We start from the raw sequence: 24,198 nt of genomic DNA, 5'->3' as shown, positions 1-24,198 counted from the left end.
CTTTGTTTAGCTGACAGCTGGCCAAGCTGGAGGCAGTGCAAGCAGAGTGGGGACAGTGATCCTCTCGGCAAATCACGGGAGGCATTAGGAAGACCAGCGGAATTCCCAGCACAAGTTATGAAACCAGCCAAGACACAATCTCTGTTCGTCATTCCAGAGGGCTCTGTGCTCCTTAGAAGTCTTGCTCAATGCCCACCTCTCGAATATGACCTTTTATGACTTTTCTGGGCTTAAGCAGGGAAAATACAGTATAGGTCACATGGGTTTAGGGGAAGTAATACAAGTAGTAATGCCATTTTCACATTGTTTGAGTTGAACCCCACTTGTATCTCTTTTGAGTGCTAGTAAATATTTGACTTAATTGAAGAACCTGCTGAGTTAACAAAGGTAGAGGCAACCAAGTGCCCCCAAGGCTCAGAAGAGAGTCATAGCCTGATGAGGCAGCAATGAGGGTGGAAGATGGGGCACGAGGCACCGTTGGGGTCAGCCATGGCCCTTCCTGAGCTTGTCCCCGTCTGTAAGATGGGGATGAAAGCACGTACCTCTCAAGAGTGCTGGGGGTCCCAAACAGTGCAGGAGCAACAACACAAGGCACTCTGAACTTGCTCCTGCAGAAAATATATAACTTTATTGAGGCTGAGTTTAAGACATATCATCTTAATTCATCCACTGAGTTTAATTTATGTAACTCAGTGATTTTTTAGTAAATTTACCAAGTTGTGCAAACATCACTATAGGTCAGTTTGATATTTCCATCATCCCAGTATGATCCTTTGGGCAGGCTGGGCGGTGGCTCACACCTATAATCCCAGCACTTTGGGAGGCCAAGGCAGATGGATCATTTGAGGCCAGGAGTTTGAGACCAGCCTGGCCAACATGGTGAAACCCAATTTTTACTAAAATACAAAATTAGCTGGGCGTGGTGGCACACGCCTGTAATCCCAGCTACTTGGGAGGCTGAGGTTCAAGAATTGCTTGAACCCTGGAGGCAGAGGCTGCAGTGAGCCATGATCACACCACTGCACTCCAGCCTGGGCAACAGAGCAAGACTGACTCAAAAAAAAAAAATCCTTTGGGCATATTTGCACTTCCCACTTCTAGCCCCAGGCAACTACTAATCATCTACTTTCTAGCTGTATAGATTTGTTTATTCTGAACATTTCCTATCAATGGAGCTAAACAGTGTATGGTCTTTTGTGTCTGGCTTCTCCTAGTCTCATGTTTTTGAAGTTTGTTCACGTTGTAGCATGCATCAGTGCTCCACTCCCTTTTATTCGCAAATAGTATTCCATTGTATGGATAGACCACGTTTTGCCTGCCCATTTACCAGTTGATGGACATTTGGGTTGTTTCCAATTTTTGGTTATTATGAACAATGCTGCCAAGAACATTTGCGTGCAAATCTTTGTGTGAATACATTTTTTTGTTTCTCTTGAGTAGGTACTTAAGAGTTGGAATTGCAGGCCGGGTGTGGTGGCTCACACCTGTAATCCTAGCACTTTGGGAGGCCAAGGCAGGTGGGTCACGAGGTCAGGAGTTTGAGACCAGCCTGACCAACATGGTGAAACCCCATCTCTACTAAAAATATAAAAATTAGCTGGGTGTGGTGGTAAACACCTGTAATCCCAGCTACTCAGGAGGCTGAGGCAGTAGAATCGCTTGCACCCGGGAGGCGGAGGTTGCAGTGAGCTAAGATCGCACCACTGCACTCCAGCCTGGGCGACAGAGCAAGACTCCGTCTCAAAAAAAATAAGAGTTGGAATTGTTGGGTCACATGGTAAATTTATGTTTGACACTTCGAGAAACTGTAAAGCTCGTTTCCAGAATCACGGCTCCACGTTACATTCCCATAGATGTATGGATGCTCTTGGTTCCTCAGTTCTCGACAACGCTTGTTATTGTCTGTCTGTGAAGTGGTAGCTCAGTGTGGTTTTAATTTGCATTTCCTAATAACGGGTGATGTTGGACATCTTTTCATTTGCTGACTAACCATTTGTATATCTTCTTAGGTGAAATGTTTATTGAAATCTTTTGCCCGTTTTTGGCTCTGTGGTATAGGAGTTCTTTGGGAGTTTCAGTGTAAGCCCTTTGTCAGATATATGTTTTGCAAATATTTTCTCGTAGTCTGTTGCTTGTCTTTTTATTTTCTTAATAATGTCTTTGGAAGCACTGAAGGTTTTAATTTTGCTGAGCCAATTTATCAAGGTTTTTTTTTTGTTTTTTGTTTTTTTTGAGACAGAGTCTTGCTCTGTTGCCCAGGCTGGAGTGCAGTGGTGTAATCTTGGGTCACTGCAACCTCTGCCTCCTGGGTTCAAGTGATTTCTCCTGCCTCAGCCTCCTGAGTAGCTGGGATTACAGGCATGCACCACCACGCCTGGCTAATTTCTTTGTATTTTTAGTAGAGGCGGGGTTTTACCATATTGGCCAGGCTGGTCTCAAACTCCTGACCTCAAGTGATCCCAAAGTGCTGGGATCCTTGGCCTCACAAAGTGCTAGAATTACGGGTGTGAGCCACTGCACCCAGCCTGATTTGATTTTTTAAAACTAAAGCAGGCAAATAATGTCTGTATAACATGTGTACAACTTAAAGAATAATAAAATGAATACCTGTGTACCTTGCATCTTGCTAAAAAAAATAGAATTGTACTAGTACCTCGTCCCCTGTCTGATGGACTCCCCCTTCCTTCCCTTCAGAGACCAAGCTTCTCAATTTTTTGTCATTCATTCCTTTGCTTTATAGTTTTGCTGTATGTCTGTTTAACTGTAAACAGCATAATGTTTACATTAGCCTGTTTTGACCTTTATATAAATGTAATCTATGACTTGTTCTTTCTATGACTTTTTTTCATTATGTTCCCAAGAGTTGTCTATTTTGAAAACTGGGTTGTACTTATTTGCGTATTTTTTAAAGTTTTTATAGATTCAGGGGCTCCATGGATATATTGCGTAGTGGTGGGGTTTGTGCTTCTTGGGTACCCATCATCTGAGTAGTGGCTTGTAGTCCGTTCATTTTCAGGTATTCCATTTATGTGAACCTATGACAATGTATTTTTCCAGCTCTCAATCATTGGAGTTATTTCTTGGCTTTTGCTGTTAAACTGATGCTCTGAACATTTTCTGGTTATCTGTGGGAGATAGAGTTTTGCTAGGCTATATGGCTAGGAGTAGAATTGCTGGGTTGGAGGGTGTGTGGTTGAACCTCATTGATAATGTCAAGATGTCTTCCAGAGAGAGTAGAGTGCCAGTTACACTCTACTTCCACCATAGCTGTACTAGTTTACTGTCACTGCTTAAACAGATTGCCACAGACTTCATGGTTTGAAACAACACAAATTTATTATCTTACAGTTCTGGAGGTAAGAAATGTGAAACGGCTGCCACTGGGTTAAATCACAGTGTTGCCTGGGCTGTGTTCCTTGGTGACTCTAGTGGAGGCTCCACTTTCTTGTCTTTTCCAGCTTTTAGACGCTGCCTGCAGTTATTGGCTTCTGGCCCCTTCTTCCATCCTCAGTGCCAACAAGGGTCAGTTGAATCTTTCTTACACTGCATTACTCGGACACTGACTCCTGCCTCTGTCTCCACATACAAAAGCCTTTGTGATTACATTAGGCCCACTGAAGGCTGGGCACAGTGACTCGCACCTGTAATCCTAGCACTCTCTATCCAAGGCAGGTGGATCGCTTGAGCCCAGGAGTTCAAGACCAGCCAAAGCAACGTAGCCAGACCCTGTCTCTACAAAACATTTTAGAAATTAGCCAGGTGCAGTGGTGTATGCCTGTAGTCTCAGCTACCTGGGAGGCTGAGGTGGGAGGCCCAGGAGGTGGAGGCTGCAGTGAGCTGAGATTGCACCTGTGTACTCCCGCCTGGGAGACAGTAAGACCCTGTCTCAAAAAAAAAGAAAACAAAAAAATAAACAAAAATGACATTGGGGCACTAGAATAATCCGGGACAACCTCCCTATTTTAAGACCAGCTGATTGGCAACCTGAAATCCATCTGCTATCTTAATAACCTTTTGCTCTGTAATGTAACGTAGTCACAGGCTCCTGGGATTAGGATGTGGACAGCCTTGGGAGCTGTTATTCTGCCTACCACAATTAGTGTTTGAAGGTCACTAATCCACAGAAATGGGGACTTAAATATCTAACAATCTGTGTGCGTGTGTGTGTATATAATATTTAGTGACTATTTTAAAATGATCTGTGTTTGCTGTGGGCCTCTATAATTTTAATGATTTCTCTCTTGTCCCTGTATGAAGCAGGATCAAGTTCTGGGGACATGGGGATCTTTCTTTTTTTTTTGAGACTGAGTTTCACTTTTGTTGCCCAGGCTGGAGTGCAATGGTGCGATCTTGGCTCACTGCAACCTCCGTCTCCCGGGTTCAGGCGGTTCTCCTGCCTCAGCCTCCCGAGTAGCTAGGATTAAGGCATGTGTCACCACGCCCAGCTAATTTTGTATTTTTAGTAGAGATGAGGTTTCACCATGTTGGTCAGTCTGGTCTCAAACTCTAGACCTCAGGTGATCTGCCCGCCTCAGCCTCCCAAAGTGCTGGGATTACAGGCGTGAGCCATTGTGCCTGGCCAGAACACCTGGGATCTTTCACTTGAGCACTGTGTGACTTGGGCAGGTCACCTCACCTCCAGAGGCTGCTTTTTCCTTATCCATAATAAAATGGGGATCATTACCTTTATCACAAAGGGTTGCTATGAGAATTAAACGAGATAATGCCTACAAAGTCTTAGCACAGTGCTGGACAAATAGAAGTAAGTCAATAAAAATGTATTAGTTTCCTATTTATTCAGTCATCCATTCATCTAATTGCTCTTGAGTGCCAGGTCCTAGACTCATCCATTCAGCCTTCAAAAACTGTATACCAAGCACCCATCTTTGTCATGAAATAAATCCATTTGGTTGGGACAGCCACAGGCAAAGTGCCAGTCTGAATGTTCGATGAGCTTTAGTTTTATTGCTATGCTCAGTGTTGTTTCGAGTGTGCTGTGTGCACATCCAGTCTCTCAGGCTGTCTTCCTTGGGGAGGCAAATTGCTGGGCACGCGCCTCTCCTTATGCTTACTTACGTCTTTGTTCTAGGAGTGACAGCATTAAATGTAAGCAGACAGGCAACATTATTCCTTTCTGTCTTCTGATGATTTCCAAGGCATGAAGTGGTAGTATGTTTCACCTGAGATAAGGATGCAAGTCTGTCTTCACCCTTGCGTGGACAGGGAGTTGCATTAGGAACATTTTTCTCATATTCCTAATATTGTCTTCCTTTGTATTCTTGTTGTTTTTTAAAACTTAAGAGCAATTTCTCAATTCCTGAGTTGGACTTTTGAGTGTTCAATCAGTTCTCTAAACAGTGACTTTGGCACACAAAGTACTTGAATCAGAAGAATCCTGTGGGAAATAGAACTAGCTCTGTTGATCATTCTGAGTCATTCTGTTTCTGAGACTAAAATCCGTGCTTTCCAGAGACTGTTGTATAGTCTGAAAAATAAAAACAAGTTACTTAGGACTTGCAGAGGTCCTTCTTACCTACAGATGTGGTGGCAGTAGTGGTGGTGGTGGCAGTGGTGGCGGAGGTGGTGGTGGCAGTGGTGATGGTGGCAGTGGTAGTGGTGGTGGTGGTAATGGTGGTGGCGGTGGCAGTGATAGTGGTGTTGGTGGTGGTGGCAGTGGTGATGGTGGCAGTGGTAGTGGTGGTGGTAGTGGTGGTGGCAGTGATGGTGGTGGTGGTGGCGGTGGTGGTGGTGGCGGCATTGGTGGCGGTGGTAGTGGTGATGTGGGTGTTGGTGGTGGTGGCAGTGATAGTGGTGGTGGTGATGGTGGCGGTACGGTGGCAGTGGTGGTGGTGGCGGTAAGGTGGCAGTGGTGTGTGTGGTGGGTGGCAGTGGTGGTGGTGTTGGTGCAGTGGCGATGGTGGTGGTGGTGGTGGTATTAGTGGTGGCAGCATTGGTGGTGGCAGTGGTGGTGATGGTGATGGGTGATGGTGGTGATGGTGATGGTGGTGGTGGTGGGGTGTGTGTGTGCACGTGTGCTCACATGTGCATGTGTACGTAGCCCATGTGTGCACTAGTTTCCTGCTGAATAATACTTTGGATGGATGGGGGATCTTTTTAAAGTGAGATAAAAAATATCAATATATGTGTTTGAAAATAGTAACTTAAATGCCTGACTGATAGGGGATGATTCACGGTAAGTCTTCTGGGAGACAGAACACATCACTCCTTCGAACTCCAAAACTAGCCTCCTGGGCAAAATCTAAAACTTAACCAAATCATTTCTCCCAGGCAGATGCGTGCCATGCCTACCAGATCATTCACCGGAATGGGATTCCCGACGAGCAGATTGTTGTGATGATGTATGATGACATTGCTTACTCTGAAGAGTAAGTGGGGGAATACTTGGAACTTGATGGTGAAGGACTTCAGGGTATTTAAAAAAAGGTCACATAGACTCACAGGAATCCTAGTGGGCCTAATGTTAGAATATATAACAGACTCCCAGACAAAAGACCACAGGGATACCTCATGTTGAACTTTGGGTTTTTTTTTGTTTTTTTTGAGACAGTCTTGCTCTGTCGCCCAGGCTGGAGTGCAATGGTGCGATTTCAGCTCACTGCACCCTCCACCTGCTGGGTTCAAGTGATCCTCCCACCTCAGCCTCCCAAGAAGCTGGGACTGCAGGTGTGCACCGCCATGCCCAGCCAATTTTTGTATTTTTTAGTAGAGACAGGATTTCACCAGGTTGGCCAGGCGGGTCTTGAACTTCTGACCTCAAGTGATCTGGCTTCCTTGGCCTCCCAAAATGCTGGGATTACAGATGTGAGCCACCACGCCTGACCCTCATGTTGAGCTTTGACCGTAACTTGGGTGTGCCCTGGGAGTGGCAAAGACCTGGTGGGTGCTTTGAAAGGGTTTAAAAGCTGAGTTCCTCCTCACCTTGGAGGACTTGTTGGGTTCTACGGTGCTTGCTCCTAAGCTCCGAGCAGGCTGCAGCACAGGAGACCTGCACGTAGAATGCTTTTGTTTATAGGTTAGATCTTCCTACTACCTTCTTTCTATACTTATTTTATTACTTGCTGAGTTTAACTTCACAAATAGTTCCCTTGTGCCCGCTTATCTGATTTCTTGCAGAGATCAGAGGCAGCAAGTATGGGCATAAACTCAGCGAGTTCTAACCTCCTAGCTCCGTGGTCACCCTGCTGCAGCTGCAGTGAAGGGCGCTACCCTTACTTTGGTCACATTCTCAGCTCATCCATCACCCATTCTGAGGCTTTAATGCCTAAGCTCTTGTATTAAAGTCTTGTTCTCTGTCCTGTCTCTTTCTGAAAGTAGTTTCGCTCTGAGAGAGCTTTTGATGAGGCCTTGCCCTCTTGGTGCTCTCTGGTTTCCAGCAGGCAGCTGGGAGCACCCAGGCTTTTGGTCCCTGCCTGAGGCTTTTCAAGCTCAGCTCCTCACTGCCTCTGCCAAGAGCTCTTGAGCTGTGGGACTGCTGAGATCCCCAAGCTGCTAAAACCACTTACATGTTGACCACCGTGCAGGCCATAAGTTGCATCTTTGACAAACATAGATGTTTCCTATTTTTTCACCTAACATGCGTGTGTTTGAAGAGAGAGATTTCGGAGGCACGCCACATTTTGTTTCAATTGTGTCCTTTAATTTTCAGTAATCCCACTCCAGGAATTGTGATCAACAGGCCCAATGGCACGGATGTCTATCAGGGAGTCCCAAAGGACTACACCGGAGAGGTGAGTGGCTGCTGGGGGTGGAGCCAGCAGGTTTAGTTTTCATTTTAGTGATGATTTTTCCCTCTTTTTTCTGTTTCTAGAATCAGAGCCTCCCTAGACTGGCTTCTGGTCAGTGTTTCACATTTGTATTAGGATTTGTGCCTGAGGAGTAAATTATGAGAGTTTTGAAAGAAAGCAGAGGAAAAGAAAATGTTTAGAATCAGTTGCAATCTACTGATAGTTACCGGCTTATACTTTAGGCCTGACCGTGTACTTTCTTCTGTATTAACCTTTCTTGAGATATCACCATTAATCTGATTATATATTACCTGTGCTCTTTTATAAAAATCAGTTTTCTCCGTACCAGGCTTGGTGCAAAGTATCTCAGGATTTTTGCTGAGATAGTTTTTCATTTATTATTATTATATGGTTTATTATATTACATAGTGTATTACAGATATAATAGTATATTACTTCCAGAAACTTTTCTGTTCCTCCTAGTTGATTGAGACTGTCTCAATGGACACATTTTTAAAATCACCGTAATGCCTTCATTCTCCTGGTTTTCATAGTCTGTTTTAAGTGTTGGATCTTTTAGGAATTAATTATCTTTTTGATAAGAAACTTTTATCTGATGTTTAACAATTCTTTCAGTTTCATATTTTATTTTATTTTTCTTTTAAAGTCAAATACAATTAAATTTAACATATCATACAAGTAAAAAAGATGATCCTATTTAATGAAATTGTTTCTGTATAGTGTTTGGTTGTTTGAGATGGAGTCTTGCACTGTCGCCCAGGCTGGAGTACAGTGGCACGATCTTAGCTCACTGCAACCTCTGCTTCCCTGGTTCAAGTGATTTTCCTGCCTCAGACTCCATAGTAGCTGGGATTATAGGCGGGTGCCATGATGCCTGGCTAATTTTTCTACTTTCAGTAGAGGTGGGGTTTCACTGTGTTGGCCAGGCTAGCCTTGAACTCCTGACCTCAAGTGGTCCGCCCGCCTCGGCCTCCTAAAGTGCTAGGATTACAGGCATAAGCCACCACACTTGGCCAAAAGTGTTTGCTCTTAAGCCATGAGCCTTGGAATGTGCAGGCTGGTGGCGTGGGTTGGCTGCAGACTCAGCCAACTCTCTGGGTTGGAGCGACAGCTGCATCTGATTGTGCCTCCTAATTCTTTGTAGGATGTTACCCCACAAAATTTCCTTGCTGTGTTGAGAGGCGATGCAGAAGCAGTGAAGGGCGTCGGATCCGGGAAAGTCCTGAAGAGGTAATGTCTGTTTACAGATATTACACTTCTCTCAATGGCCTGGGACCCCAGTATAGAGAATTGAACAGATGTTGTTCTGTGATCCTAGCCTGTTTACCTGTGAGAAATTACAGAGTGGAGAGTTTTGTTCTGATTTAGGACAGGTGCTTAGGGCTGTTGTTTCATGGCTTCTCTTGGCAGCCCATTTCTGCACTAAATTTACCTTGTGATCCAGGGCCCCTCATGATTAATACAATGTTCCTGTCACTTAAACTCCTCGTTCCTTGTTGTCTGGGGATTATAGCACAGGGATGTCCCACTGCCTATGGAGCCCCTGAGGCAGGTTTGAATCCCTGTGGCCAGATTGCAGGACCACCAGCCCTGTGCTCTGATCACAGATCAGCCCAGTGGGGAGAGGCACATTTGTAAATGCATGGCTGACTTTCATATTGGGGAAGACGAACCCCAGTGCTTACCCTGCTGGCTGTGGGCTAGAGATGTCTTACTGTTTAGTAATTGTTCATGTGGCATTTTTATGTGATACCAGAGATTCCAGTAGCATGTTTCTTTTAGGCTGGAAGGGAGACCTGGGCACAAGTAAGCTTGTATGAATTAGTGCAGAGGCCTGGTGCGGTGGCTCAGCCTGTAATCCCAGCACTTTGGGAGGCCAAGGTGGGCGGATCACTTGAAATCAGGAGTTGAAGAGCAGCCTGGTCAACATGGTGAAACCCCGTCTCTACTGAAAGTACAAAAATTAGCCAGGCGTGGTGGCATGTGCCTGTAGTCCCAGCTACTCTGATGGCTGAGGCAGGAGAATTGCTTGAATCCAGAAGGTGGAGGTTGCAGTGAGGCAAGATTGTGCTACTGCACTCCAGCCTGAGCAATCCAGCCTGAGCAACAGAGTGAGACTCTGTCTCAAAAAAAAAAAACAACAAAAAAACCACACACACTTTGGGAGGCTGAGGTGGGTGGATCACGAGGTCAGGAGTTTGAGACCACCCTGGCCAACATGGTGAAACCCCGTCACTACTAAAGATACAAAAAATTAGCCAGACGTGGTTGCGCATGCCTATGATCCGAGCTACTCGGGAGGCTGAGGCAGGAGAATTGCTTTAATCTGGGAGGCGGAGGTTACAGTGAGCTGAGATCACGCCATTGCACTCCAGCCTGGGCGACAGGGTGAGACTCTATCTCAAAAAAAAAAAAAAAGGACATCTGTGAGGGTGAACCAAATTGGCTTCATGTAAGTTATTACATCTCTGCCACTTCGAAGCAGCGCCATCTGGGGGAAGCCCTGGTGAGGCAGGCAGGTGGTCATCCAAACTGTGTGGGCTGCAGGAGGCCTGGAGCGGGAGGCTGCCGGCCTGTGCTGAACTCATGTTGGGGAGATCTGGTTAGAGAGTGTGGCTGCCTGGGATGAGACCCAATTGCCACAGGACCCCACTGTCCACCTCACACCAGGTCTGTGTGATCGGCTGTCCAGGAAAGGCCCCTCCTCCTTTCCAGCCATACTTCAGAATTTGGAGGCTCTAGGATCTATACTGTGGTTCAGAATCACACTAAGGGGAGTGGAAGGGACAGGCTGGTCACTGGGCCCTTGTGTTCATCTTCAAACCTGGTTGGGCAACCTTACTCCCCAAACTTCTTAATTTTTTGATTAGGGCAGCTTTTCAGAGAAATAGAAGTAAAAACAGAAAAGGAAATGATTGACCTCTGATTCTTTCTTGGCAGCGGCCCCCAGGATCACGTGTTCGTTTACTTCACCGACCATGGATCTACTGGAATACTGGTTTTTCCCAATGAAGATGTGAGTTTTCTCGACATTTTAGGGACAAACTAGCAGAACAGAAAAGCAAGATGTTGAGATCAAACCCATAGCGTGTATTTTCTAGTGTCCTACCAGGGTTGGTTTGTACGTGTGGTGGGTGGGAGTGGGGGACAGGTTTAGCAGCTTGAAATCTATCCAAGGGCATCTCTTCCAGACGGTTTTCCCTGCATTTCTGTTCATATCGCAGCTTCAGTAGCTATCTCAGGACGTGGGTGTATCGCACTAGACCTCAGAATAGACCAAAAGCTCTGGACAAAGTAATGGGTGAAGAGATACATCCTCTTCCCCTTTTTAAGCGCGGGCATAAAACACGTGATGACATTCTGGGATTATGTTCTTCCCCATGATTACTTCTAGGGGTTGGTAGAAAAGAGTTTATGAAGCATCATCAGAACTTTAGTAGTGAGTTATCCAGCGAATAGTTTCTCTTGATGTGTTGGTCTGAATCAACATTCTCACCTTTCAGCTTCATGTAAAGGACCTGAATGAGACCATCCATTACATGTACAAACACAAAATGTACCGAAAGGTAATTCAGCCCTTGGGGCAGCGTTGTGGGGAGGGCTGTGGGGAAAGCCGTGGGTGGAGAGCCCGCAGTCCCGTGACCGTCCTCCAACTGTGGGTGCTGTGTTTTCTAGAAAGGGGATCCTTCCAACCACTGGTTTCCCAGGATGAGCCTTTCAGCTCTAGCTATTAGATTGGAATCACTGGAGAGCTTGTTAAAATAGTGTGGGCTTCGCCCCCAGAGTTTGACCCAGTAGGTCTGGGGAGGGGGCCTGAGAATTTGCCTTGTGTTTCCGTGTGATCTTGCTGCTGCTGGTCTTCGGCCCACACTTTGCAGACTCCTATTCCTAAGACTGTCCTCAATTTTGGGCAGTTGGGGAGGAAAATACCATTATCTTATTCTCACTTTGAGCCTTTCTCACCCTTATAGCACCCTTTATGGAAACTGTGTAGGGCCAGAGTTTTTGGCTGGATGCGGTGGCTCACTCCTATAGTCCCAGCACCTTAGGAGGCTGAGGCAGGAAGATCACTTGAGGCCAGGAGTTTAAGACCAGCCTGGGCAACATAGCGAGACTGCGTCTCTACCAAAAAAAAAAAAAAAAACCCTGCATAGGTTGGGTGATATGTGACAGTAATGCAGAAAGATGGCCTGCTGGGCTGTTTGGTCTTTGAAACTCCTCCCTGCACTGGATGGTGGAACCGTTTTCCTTAGCATCACATGGCTCCGTTTTCTCTGCATTGTTTCAGCTAATAGATGATTTTTTTCCATTAGCAATGAATAAGTTTGTGTGGCAGCAGCTTCCATAGCTTCTGGCAGCAGCCTCTTTACAGCAATAATGTCTCCCAGAAGCAAGCCTGGAGGACTTGTTAGGAATGGGTAGAGGGAGTGGGCAGAGCTCCAGTAGCGTGGCTGGAGGCCTGTACCTGGCTGGGGTGAGCTCACCTGCCCCGTCTGCCTCACAGATGGTGTTCTACATTGAAGCCTGTGAGTCTGGGTCCATGATGAACCACCTGCCGGATAACATCAATGGTAGGTGGTTGGGGTGCCGGCCTCGACCTGGGCTGGCAAGCAGGTTGCTCAAATATCGCTGACATGGAACTGAGCATTCTCCATAAGCAGGGGCTGCTGAGGGCAGCCTGGGCCATAAACATGGGGAGATACCTGCAGGTAGCTCTGGGCTTCCTCTGCTCTTGAAGAATTGGCAGTCAGGGAATAAAGAATCTGTATGTGAGCCTCACAGTGCGCTTCCAGGTTCTAGTAAAACTACTGAAGCTAAAACTACATGGGCTTTGGACCAGCCTCCATCCTTTGCAATGTATTGGTTGCTCTCTGACCTCAAGCAGGTGACTGGCCCTTTTTGATCCTCAATTATCCCCATCTGTAAAATGGGGATAAAGATAGTACGTGTCTGTTGGGAGACTCATATTTTAAACACTAGCATTTGTCCAGCACAATTCTAAGCCCATGGTAGAGAGCTAGTAAGTGGTAGCTTTTGTATAGGTTCAGTTAATCTAGATGTTTCTTCAATAAATGTCAGATCTCTCTGGAAACCAAAGTAAGCCCATATTCTTTAAGTTTCCCATGCTGTGGAAATGTCAGCATTCTTCCAGAATAGCATAGTGTCCTAAGCATGCCAATTTGCCAATTGCTGCAAAAAACCTCTATCAGCTGGCTCGTCTTTCTTCCGCATTTAATTTGAGATGAGTTATTGTCATGGAATGCACAGGGCTGGGTCTGGTTATGTGTCCCTGCCCTCCTGTGCTGATCATAAGTAGCATGCTTCGATATCACCAGGGGAGAAAGAAGGACTCAGGCTTCAAGCGTAATCCAAGGCAGGAATAAAATGCGACTAAAAGATCATCTTTAATTCCTCGTAGTTTATGCAACTACTGCTGCCAACCCCAGAGAGTCGTCCTACGCCTGTTACTATGATGAGAAGAGGTCCACGTACCTGGGGGACTGGTACAGCGTCAACTGGATGGAAGACTCGGACGTGGTGAGACCTTAGGGGGCTGGCGGTTCAGCTGGGGTTTAACCATCAGACTCTGACTGTCAGAGGTCTTTAATGGTCTCATGTTTTGCAGGAAGATCTGACTAAAGAGACCCTGCACAAGCAGTACCACCTGGTGAAATCACACACCAACACCAGCCACGTCATGCAGTACGGAAACAAAGTGAGTCGGGAGCCTCGCGCGCCGGCCCTCTGGTACCTTGTGTCCTAGGTGGACTTGCCTGGCATATTGATCTCTTGCTAAAGAGACACAGGATCTGGGTGAGGAATGGTTGAGGCAGGGGATGCCTCTGCCTCTCATAGCCACTCCATCCTGGGGACCTGTGGGCTTTGGAATCAGACATTGCTAGGTTCAAACTTGCAGAGTTGTGAGGCTTTGGGCAAGTGATTTCACTTCTCTGAATTTGTTTCCTCATTGGTCAAAACCCAAGTGCACAAGGTAGCTAGGAGCATGAAAGAGGGCTGTGCGTTACTTACGCTAAACACAGGCCTAGTGTGCAGCAAGAGATCACTGACTCGAAAGCTGCTGCTCTACGGCCTGTAGGTGGTCCCACAGCCACTCTGCACCTTGGATTTTCTGGAGTCCTGCTGCTTTGCAAGCTGCAGGTTGTTCCCTTTACCCTTTGGCTATAAATTGGAGACATTTTATCCTCCTCCAAATATGTCCAGAAGGGACCTCTGTGGTTAAATGGTGTTGCAGCAGGTGGCTGCTAAAAGCTTGGACCCTAAGTGAAGCTGCAGGGGCTACCGTTTGGTATGTGCAAACACCCTAACAAATGTGCAGGACCTCCCAGTTGTTCATATGCCCAAACACCATTCCCCAAGCAGCCCACCCCCAGTGGAGAGCTCGCCAGCTGAGATCTGTTCCTTGGGCGCAAGCATTGGCCTTCTAGAAGAAGCTGGACTTAGTAAATCCAGCCATCGTTAGCCCTTCAGTAGAGCATGGGCTGGGGAACATGAGACCTGCACCCAGGGCACCATGACCTGGTCAGGCTTTTGAGCCAGTGTAGGAGAGAGTTGGAGCAGAGGGAAGGCCAGGGAAAGGTGACCCAGAGAAGGCAGGGTCAGTGGTGGCATAGCCCTGGCCATGTGGGGGCTCTGCCCTGGGCTTTCCATTCTCGTCACAGTATCCTCAGCATTGGCCATTTCTGATCTTGGTTGAGGGGTTGTGGTGGATCTTCTCCAAACTCTGTTTTTGTGTAGATTTGTGTGTGTGGTATTGTTGATTTTAGAACTGTCTTTAGATTATTGTTGCTTGCTTTAGGAACAGAACGCTTGCAGCATTTTCCCTTCTGATTGGGAGCCGGTCTGTAGTGACCACTGCAGCCAGATTGAGCCTGGCCGCTCTGCCCATTTGCTAACTCTTGATGCCAAGCATCAGCCTGGCCTCTCTGTGACCTTAGCTCTGCCCTTCCCAGTGGACCCAGACTTCAGCTCTAACCTGGGCAGACGCTTTGTACCTTCCCACTACTGGCCCTTAGGGATTTGCAGGTGAGTGCGGGTGGGTGAGCATATACAGGTCACCCGCCTGGATAGGCGGCATCCTTTGCAGGTGACATTCTTTGCCTGGAATCCTTTGCAGCAGAACTGCTATTCTTTTTACATATGAAAGGCACTGCTGATCCACAGGCAGAGCTTGGACCAGAGCTGTCTGGTGAAAGAATAGCAGTTCTGCTGCAAAGGATGTCAGGCATTTTGAGTCACTCGTTAGTAGATTTCAGGGGCTCCCTTGCATTGCCTGCATACTACTGGGGTGACCATGTCTTTTCAGGCTGCAGTTGTGGCCCTGTGGTCCTGAAAGCATGAGGAGTAAATGTGAGCCTCTGATGGAGAGGCCGGACTCGGGGTACGTTGGGCACATCTGCTCCTCTCACTCAAACCAGCTCTCTCTCTCCCTGTCTCTCTCTCGCTCTCTCTTGCTTTCTCTCTCGCTCTCTCTTGCTGTCTCTCTCCCCAGACGATCTCTACCATGAAAGTGATGCAGTTTCAGGGTATGAAGCACAAAGCCAGTTCTCCTCTCTCCCTGCCTCCAGTCACACACCTTGACCTCACCCCCAGCCCTGACGTGCCCCTCACGATCATGAAGAGGAAACTGATGAACACCAATGATCTGGAGGAGTCCAGGCAGCTCACGGAGGAGATCCAGCAGCATCTGGATGTGAGTAGGGGTGAAAGGAGCAGTGCCCAGGTGCTGTCCCCAGCCCAGGTGGGCAGCATGCATGAGCACGGCCCTGCCTCCTGACTGTTCTCCCTGCCATGCAGGAGTGTGTAGGGACGGAAGCCAGCCTCTGTCCTCCATGTAACGGAAGCAGGTGGGCAGAGCCGTGGTTGCCTCCCATCTTCATGAGTAACCTTGACCTCTTCGGCAGTAGGGAGCAGTGGAATGGGGGCCGTCTCCCCTGTATCGTGCCAAGAAGCCATGTACATGGGTGTTTCCCTGTTTTATACCTTGTTGCTTAGAGGATATTTTTATTTTGTTGCTTATTAAGTTATTAGCTAATCATATTCATTTTAAAAATCCAGAGCCAGGTACAGTGGCATGTGTCTCCAGTCCCAGCTACTGAGGGGGCTGAAGCAGGAGGATTCCTTGAGTCTGGTCAGCTTGGGCAACCAGTAAAACTCTTTCTCTTAAACAAACAAACAAAAAAATTCCAATCCACAAAAATTTCTGCTATTCTCAGAAAAATATAGTCATGCCTAAAATTCTTTCTAAAGTGCCATGCCATCCTTTCCAATCACTGAGTCTGTTTTCAGTAGCTCATCAGTGTGTTTGGAGCTGGCAGAATTGCTACGTAAATTACAGCTGTGCACTCACTGGAATGCTGGGCAGAGGGCTGTCTGTCCCTTCCCACAAAGCCAACTCTGTTAAGTCTTGTCCCCATTGTCAGCACAGCACAGTGATGGATGTGCTGAAATATGGCCTGAGTTTTCTAGGCAAGTTTTTTTTTTTTTTTTTTTTTTGAGACAGAGTCTTGCTCTGTCACCAGGCTGGAGTGCAGTGGCGTGATCTCGGCTCACTGCAACCTCTGCCTCCCGGGATTAAGTGATTCCCCTGCCTCAGCCTCCCGAGTAGCTGGGATTACAGGCACGTGCCACCACGCCCAGCTAATTTTTATATTTTTAGTAGAGACGAGGTTTCACCATGTTGGTCAGGCTGGTCTCGAACTCCTGACCTCAGGTGATCCACCATCTAGGCAAGATTCTTTTTTTTAATCAGTGTGGTTTGTTTTAAGTGTGTATATCTAATTATCCCCAAAATTGGTACCCTGTGTGTGACAGCTGTATTAACCAGGACATATTTTTAGTTTTGCTGTCAAACGCAGTGTAGCACAGTAGTTCTCAGACTTTTCATTCTTAGGCCTCTTTATGTATTTTTTTTTTATAGAGCTGGGGTCTCCCTGTGTTGCCCAGGCTGGTCTTAAACTCCTGAGCTCAAGTGATCCTCCCACCTGGGCCCTGAAAGTACTGGGATTACAGAAGTGGGCCACTCACCCGGCCAGACCCCTTTATACTCTTTAAATTATTCATCCCAAAGGGCTTTTGTTCATGGTGGGTTATGTCTATTGATATGTATTCCATTAAATTAGGATGAGATGAAAGGACATTTTTGATGGTGCACAGAAACTGAACCAGAGGTTTTGTTTTTTTTGTTGGTTTTTTTTTTGAGATGGAGTTCTGCTCGTGTTGCCCAGGCTGGAGTGCGGTGGTGTGATCTCAGCTCACTGCAACCTCTGCCTCCTGGGTTCAAGCGATTCTCCTGCCTCAGCCTTCCAAGTAGCTGGGATTATAGGCACTCCCACCACGCCCAGATAATTTTTGTATGTTTAGTAGAGATGGGGTTTCACCATGTTGGCCAGGCTGGTCTCAAACTCCTGGCCTCAAGTGATCCACCTGCGTCAGCCTCCCGAAGTGCTGGGATTACAGGCGTGAGCCACCACACCAGGCTCAAGAGTTTTCTTATGTTTGCTTAAACAACTGTGTAAATCATATAGGACTTCTTTGGTATCTGCTGCCAATTAGAAAACTATTTCTAAGACCATTTAACTATTGCATAGTTACACTTTTATGTACAGTAAAAGATTATTATGAAAAAATTAAAACTAAGATTTAAAAATATTTAACTCATTTACGAATAACAGTATTTGTAACAAATAACATTCTGCATTAATATTTTCTATGAAAATAACCATTTTCCAAAACAAAACCACTTTGGTGAGAAGAGTGGCATTGCTTTCCATTTGTGTGGGATCTCTTTTGTGTCCGGCATTACTAGAAGACAGCTGGATCTTTGAACTGGCTTCTGCTTTCGCTGTTGGGCACTGTTCTTTTGGCTGAAGTGTAAGAAGAAAATCCAGCCTTGTAAAGATACAGAGTTGAGGAAGGGAAGACCTTCCGGAGCCTGAGAGCTCTTGGGGAGTCTGGTTCTGGACCACGCCGGGAGAACTGCTGGTCTGACACACAGTGGGTGGAGGGTCTTTGTGGAATTCAGATATGAAGCAAACCAACCCTGGCTGGAGAGTGGGTAGGACAGAGCTTGCTTTTAGAGTGAAAGGTGTTTTTTTTTTTGAGTTTTTTTGATTTTATTTTAATAGAGGCAGGGTCTCACTGTGTTGCCCAGGCTGGTCTGGAACTGCTGGCCTCAAGTGATCCTCCTGCCTCAGCCTCCTGAAGTGCTGGGAGTATAGGCGTGAGCCACTGTGCCTGGCCAGAGTGAGGGTAGTGTAGAAGCACTTTCCTCTTTATGATGCTGTTTTTCATCATCTGGAAAGAAAACAGAGTCCCTCTGTGCCCCACTGTGTAAACTTTCGCTAGTTTCCTGAGTGGGCAGAGGTGCCCGTGAACACAGCACCCTCACGGCACAGTGTCTGTTTTGGGGCACAGGTTCTGCAACCTCCTTTCTCCACAGCAATGGTTGTTTTTTTTTTTTTTTTTTTTTTTTTTGAGACAGAGTCTCGCTCTGTCACCCAGGCTGGAGTGCAGTGGCCGGATCTCAGCTCACTGCAAGCTCTGCCTCCCGGGTTTACGCCATTCTCCTGCCTCAGCCTCCTGAGTAGCTGGGACTACAGGCGTCCGCCACCACACCCGGCTAATTTTTTGTATTTTAGTAGAGATGGGGTTTCACCGTGTTAGCCAGGATGGTCTCGATCTCCTGACCTCGTGATCTGCCCACCTCGGCCTCCCAAAGTGTTGGGATTACAGGTGTGAGCCACCGCGCCCGGCTGCAGTGGTTGTTTTTTGATACAAATGTTTGCATCATGCTGGAAGATCCCCAAGAGGCAGGTCTTTCTGTCTGTCGCAGAAGTGGGCACAGACATCTTTCGCCTTTCTTGGAACGCACTGATTGTTATTTCCTCGAACCTATGGGAGGCTGAGGGCTGTGTGGAGAAGCCTTCGAATACACTACTCACTGTTCCTGGGTCCCCGAGAGACCATGTTCAGGGAGGCACATTCTGACAGGCCGCGTTTCTCCCCAGGCCAGGCACCTCATTGAGAAGTCAGTGCGCAAGATCGTCTCCTTGCTGGCAGCATCCGAGGCTGAAGTGGAGCAGCTCCTGTCCGAGAGAGCCCCGCTCACAGGGCACAGCTGCTACCCAGAGGCCCTGCTGCACTTCCGGACCCACTGCTTCAACTGGCACTCCCCCACGGTGAGCCAGCGGGGCTCTCCCCACGTCTGGAATCCAGAAGCTGAATTCATATTGTCCCCCGGCAGTCACATTGGATGGACAACTTTATAGAAGGTTCCATCCAGGCTAAGAAACAGGGGGCTCATTTCAGAGAGGACGAAGGTTGTCCAAATTCACTGATTTTAAATCTTGGCCCCAGAACACTCCTCTCGTCCCAGTGGTAGGAGAGTTACCAGAGCCATAGATGACAGATGACAGCTCTCACTTCTAGTTTGAAAAACAGTTACTTCTCTTCACACTTCTGCTGTCCCTGCCAATCCCCATCCTCGCCTCTGCCCCTCACACCAGCCACACACATCTTCTGCCTTCTGGGTCTGTTCTGACCTCTTCCCAAGACAGTTGAGGTCAGGTGTGGCCCATGGAGGAGAAGTGCTGAGTTTCTGCAGATGTAGAATTAGAAGGCAGCTGAAAAGCCTCCTGGTCAGTAGCATGTGGTGCTTCAATCCTAGAGAAAGGTTGGCAAACTGGCCTACAGGCCTGTTTCTCCCTCATAACCTGTTTTTGTAAATAAAGTTTTATTAGGGCCGGGCATGGTGGCTGGTGTCTGTAATCCCAGCACGTTGGGAGGCCAAGGTGGGTGGATCACCTGAAGTCAGGAGTTCCAGACCAGCCTGGCCAACATGGTAAGACCTCGTCTCTACTAAATATACAAAAATTAGCCAGACGTGGTGGTGCACGCCGGTAATCCCAGCTACTCCGGAGGCTGAGGCAGGAGAATCACTTGAACCAGGGAGGTGGAGGTTGCAGTGAGCCCAGATTGTGCCACTATACTGTAGCCTGGGCGACAGAGTGAAACTCTGTCTCCAAAAAAAATGTTTTTTATTGGAACGTAGCCACATCTTGCTCGGTTCCCTGTTGTCCCTGGCTGCTTTCACACTGGGGCAGAGTTGAGGTAGCTCGACTTTACCCCTCCAGTCTTTGTTTTGTTTTTTGTTTTTTTTTTAGATGCACTTTTGCTCTTTTTGCCAAGCAAGGCTGGAGTGCAGTGGCATGATCTCAGCTCACTGCAACCTCTGCCTCCTGGGTTCAAGTGATTCTCCTGCCGCAGCCTCCCGAGTAGCTGGGATTACAGGCACGCACCACCACGCCTGGCTAATTTTTGTATGTTTAGTAGAGACGGGGTTTCACCATGTTGTCCAGGCTGGTCTTAGAACTTCTGACCTCAGGCAATCCCCTTACCTCGGTCTCCCAAAGTGCTGGGATTACAAGCATGAGCCACCGTGCCCGACCCGGTCTGGGTTTTTTGACCTTGGAGTCATGCACAGTGAACCTCTTCCTTTGTTCTCATAGAGTTCTGGGTTCCCCTGAAGTTTGTTTCAAGATAAACATCCCGGCTGCTTCACTCTTCCCTGATGTGATCCTGTGTGGCTTTCATGCACCATCCATCTCCCTTGCTGGCGTGTCCCTCCCAGAATAAGGTTCCCAGAATCAAAAGGCAGACTTCGCGGGGAGATCCCAGGCCATGGCGGGGAGCAGAGCCATCGGGAGTTCCCCGTCAGGAGTCCTGCCCTCAGATTTGAGAGTGCAGCGCCCCGCCAGCCCCCCCCCACTTGCTTGCAAACCCTGGCATGTGTGCCTCTTTCCTGGGGGATAGTCCATAAATATCACCAGATTATCTAAAGGTTGGGAAAGGATCCATGAACCAAAGTAGGGCAAGAGCCACTGGCCAAGATGCTTTCCCTCTGTAACTGCAAAAGCAGAGTGGATTGTGTGGTGAGATGAGGATGTTTCATTCCGTCCTGTTTGTTTTCTCCCAGTACGAGTATGCGTTGAGACATTTGTACGTGCTGGTCAACCTTTGTGAGAAGCCGTATCCACTTCACAGGTAACTAACGCAGCGGTGGCACTTGGAAGGTCGATGTCGTTCTGAAAGCAGAAGGGGCTGCCATCCTCTTCTGCAAGTGGGCAGTTTCGCTTCTGCCAGGAGCTCCCTCCAGCTTTCCTCTAGAGCCATTTGTCAGTGGGGTCCAGAAGCCGCGTTCTTAGTGACAGCTGCTGGGCGGGCCTGTCCTCACTGCCCACCTGCTGCATGTGGGTTTGTGTTTGTCTGCCTTTCTTCAGCGTTGACACGGCTCACCAAGTTCTTCTTCCTGTCTGTTGCAGGATAAAATTGTCCATGGACCACGTGTGCCTTGGTCACTACTAGAGAGCTGCCTCCTGGAAGCTTTTCCAAGTGTGAGTGCCCCACTGATTGTGTCCTGATCAGAGACTAGAGAGGTGGAGTGAGAAGTCCCCCGCTGCTCCAGGCCCTCCTGGGGAGCCCCCACTCCAGGGCTCGCTCCAGGGCCTTCTTCACAGGATGACTTGCTCACTGTTACCTACTTCCCCAGTCTCTTCTGAAAAACTACAGATTGGGGTGGGGAAAGCTCTGTATCGAGAAGGGTCATATTTGCTTCCTAGGAGGTGTGTTGTTTTGTTGTGTTTTGGTTTTGCCCATTAGTTTTAAGGAGCAGGAAGTTCATGGGGGCTTCTGAAGTAGCCCCTCTCAAAAGGAGTCTTTATTCGGAGAAATTTGAACCAAAACCTCTTTCAATCTTCAGAATGATTTTATTGAAGAGGGCCTCAAGCCCCAAATGGAAAACTGTTTTAGAAATTATTATGATTTTGATTGCTTTTGTATTTAATTCTGCAAGTGGTCAAGTCTTAAAAAATAAAGATTTATAACAGAACCCAAATATTCTCTTCCGACCCTGACTTTGTGGTTGATGCTCCTGCACCTCCTAGTGGGGGGCCTCCTCCGTCATCGCCTTTTTCAGCCTCATCACCCCAAGTCTCCCCTCCTGCTGCTCTGCTGTTTTCTGCTCCTCTGTACTCCCTGGGCTCTGCAGCCTCCTGTGCCTTTGCTCCTTGCTGTTCCTCCTGCCCTGGAATGCCTTTCCCATCTCCTCTGCAGACCCTCCAGGGACAGTTTAAAGTACCCTTCTTTCCTCCAACCTTCTTCACCTTCTCCTCCCCACTCCTCAAAAGTTGTTTCTGGCCGGGCCTGGTGGCTCACGCCTGTAATCCCAGCACTTTGGGAGGCCGAGGCGGGTGGATCACGAGGTCAGGAGATCGAGACCATCCTGGCAAACACGGTGAAACCCTGTCTCTACTAAAAATACGAAAAAATTAGCCAGGTGTGGTGGAGGGCGCCTGTAGTCCCAGCTTCTCGGGAGGCTGAGGCAGGAGAATGACATGAACCCAGGAGGCAGCGGAGGTGCAGTGAGCCGAGATCACGCCACTGCACTCCAGCCTGGGTGAGACAGCGAGACTCTGTCTAAAAAAAAAAAAAAAAAAAAAAAATTAGCTGGAAATTGCTTGAACTCAGGAGGTGGAGGTTGCAGTGAGTTGAGATCATGCCATTGCACTCCAGGCTGGGTAACAAGAGCGTCTCAAAAAAAACCCCCAAAAAACAAAAAAACCTGATGGTGGTAATGGTTAGGCAAATTTGATCACACTAAAAGTTCTCAAATTGTATGCTTTTTTTTTTTTTTTTTGAAACAGAGTCTCGCTCTGTGACCCAGGCTGGAGTGTAGTGGTGCGATCATGGCTCACTGCAGCCTTCAACTCCTGGCCTCAAGTGAGCCTCCCACCTTGGCCTCCCAAAGTGCTGGGATTACAGGAGTGATTGTACACTTTGAATGGAGGAATTATGTGCTATGAAGCTGCTTTAAAAAAGCCATGTTAGCTAGATGGCTGTTTAGGTAGATAGGGAGAAAGCAAAAAAAAAATAAATAAATAAAATAACCCTAACACACCCTGACACTTCTGACCGTCTGTCTTTAGGTGTACCTATCTTGTTTAGCAATGATTGACTCCTTTAACATTTGCAGTTATGGCCTGGAAGGTGAGATACTGGCAGAGAGGGTTATGTCTGTGATAAATTCAAGGGTGAAACTCTTGTTTCTAATGGGCCCATTTCATTTCAGTACAGATTATCCTTTCTCAATGAGGGCCTCATATGGCTGATCAAATGACTTTGGGATAAAGAACTTTTAATGTCCTAAACATCTGGGGGAGCTCTGAGGTTTTAGGTAACAAGTACGAGAAACACCCTGAATTTGCTGTTGCCAGTGCTCAACAGTGGGCAAACTGGAGAGCAAATACTGAAAAGGAGAGTTTTTAAAGGGAGAATCTTTAAAAAAAAAAAAAAAAAAAAAGATAATTTCATTTCATTTTAAAATTGACAACAATTCTATGTATTATGCACAGCATTTTATTTTTAATTTCAATAGGTTTTTGGGGAATAGGTGGTGTTTTGGGGAAAGGTGGATTACCACCTTTAGTGGTGCTTTCTGAGATTTTGGTACACTCATCACCCAAGCAGTGTACACTACCCAGTCATTGTGTAAGCTTTTATCCCTCACCCCCCTCCCAACTTTCCCTCCCGTCCCCAAACTCCAGTGTATCATTCTTATGCCTTTGCGTCCTCATAGCTTAGCTCCCACTTACAAGCGAGAACATACAATGTTTGGGTTTCCATTCCTGAGTTACTTCACTTAGAATAATGGTCTCCAATTCCATCCTGTTGCTGTGAATGCCATTATTTTGTTCCTTTTTATGGCTAAGTACTATTCCACAGTATATATACATTTTCTTTATCCACTCATTAATTGATGGGCATTTGGGCTGGTTCCATTTTTTTTTTTTTTTTTTTTTTTTTAAAAGACAGAGTCTTACTCTGTCAGCCAGCCTGGAGTGCAGTGGTACAGTCTTGGCTCACTGCAACGTCTGCCTCCCGGGTTCAAGCAGTTCTCCTGCCTCAGCCTCCCAAGTAGCTGGGATTACAGGCATGTGCCACCATGCCCAGCTAATTTTTGTATTTTTAGCAGAGATGGGGTTTCGCCATATTGGCCAGGCTGGTCTTGAACTCCTGACCTGAAGTGATCCACCTGCCTCTGCCTCTGCCTCCCAAAGTGCTGGGATTACAGGCATAAGCCATTGCACCCGGCCCCATAGTTTTTCAATTGTGGATTGTGCTGCTATAAACATGCGTGTGCAAGTATCTTTTTTGTATCATGACTTTTTCTCCTCTGGATAGATAAACAGGAGTGGGATTGCTGGATCAAATGGTAGAGCTGCTTTTGGTTCTTTAGGCAATCTTCAACACTGTTCTCCATAGTGGTTGTATTCGTTTACATTCCCACCAGCAGTGTAAAAGTGTTCCTTTTTTAGCACAGCCACAACAACATCCATTATTTTTTTATTATAGCCAT

General features: G+C 47.1%; 1 protein-coding gene across 1 annotated transcript in view; it reads left to right on the top strand.

Moving 5' to 3' along the window:
* LGMN (legumain) overlaps positions 1 to 21,678 on the top strand; it is a 43,648-nt gene extending 21,970 nt beyond the window's left edge. Inside the window, exons 3-14 of the mRNA XM_017857894.1 lie at positions 6,289 to 6,386; positions 7,667 to 7,748; positions 8,911 to 8,996; positions 10,707 to 10,782; positions 11,270 to 11,332; positions 12,271 to 12,337; positions 13,186 to 13,304; positions 13,393 to 13,482; positions 15,277 to 15,477; positions 18,794 to 18,964; positions 20,761 to 20,828; positions 21,107 to 21,678. Coding sequence (XP_017713383.1) covers positions 6,289 to 6,386; positions 7,667 to 7,748; positions 8,911 to 8,996; positions 10,707 to 10,782; positions 11,270 to 11,332; positions 12,271 to 12,337; positions 13,186 to 13,304; positions 13,393 to 13,482; positions 15,277 to 15,477; positions 18,794 to 18,964; positions 20,761 to 20,828; positions 21,107 to 21,149 — 1,164 coding nt within the window. The 3' untranslated portion in view covers positions 21,150 to 21,678. The remainder of the gene's footprint in view (positions 1 to 6,288; positions 6,387 to 7,666; positions 7,749 to 8,910; positions 8,997 to 10,706; positions 10,783 to 11,269; positions 11,333 to 12,270; positions 12,338 to 13,185; positions 13,305 to 13,392; positions 13,483 to 15,276; positions 15,478 to 18,793; positions 18,965 to 20,760; positions 20,829 to 21,106) is intronic.
* Positions 21,679 to 24,198: the final 2,520 nt, after the last annotated feature.

The sequence above is a fragment of the Rhinopithecus bieti genome, unplaced genomic scaffold (genome assembly GCF_001698545.2).
Source record: "Rhinopithecus bieti isolate Rb0 unplaced genomic scaffold, ASM169854v2 scaffold_41913, whole genome shotgun sequence".
Classification (NCBI taxonomy): domain Eukaryota; kingdom Metazoa; phylum Chordata; class Mammalia; order Primates; family Cercopithecidae; genus Rhinopithecus; species Rhinopithecus bieti.
This window is presented reverse-complemented; position numbering and strand designations above follow the sequence as displayed.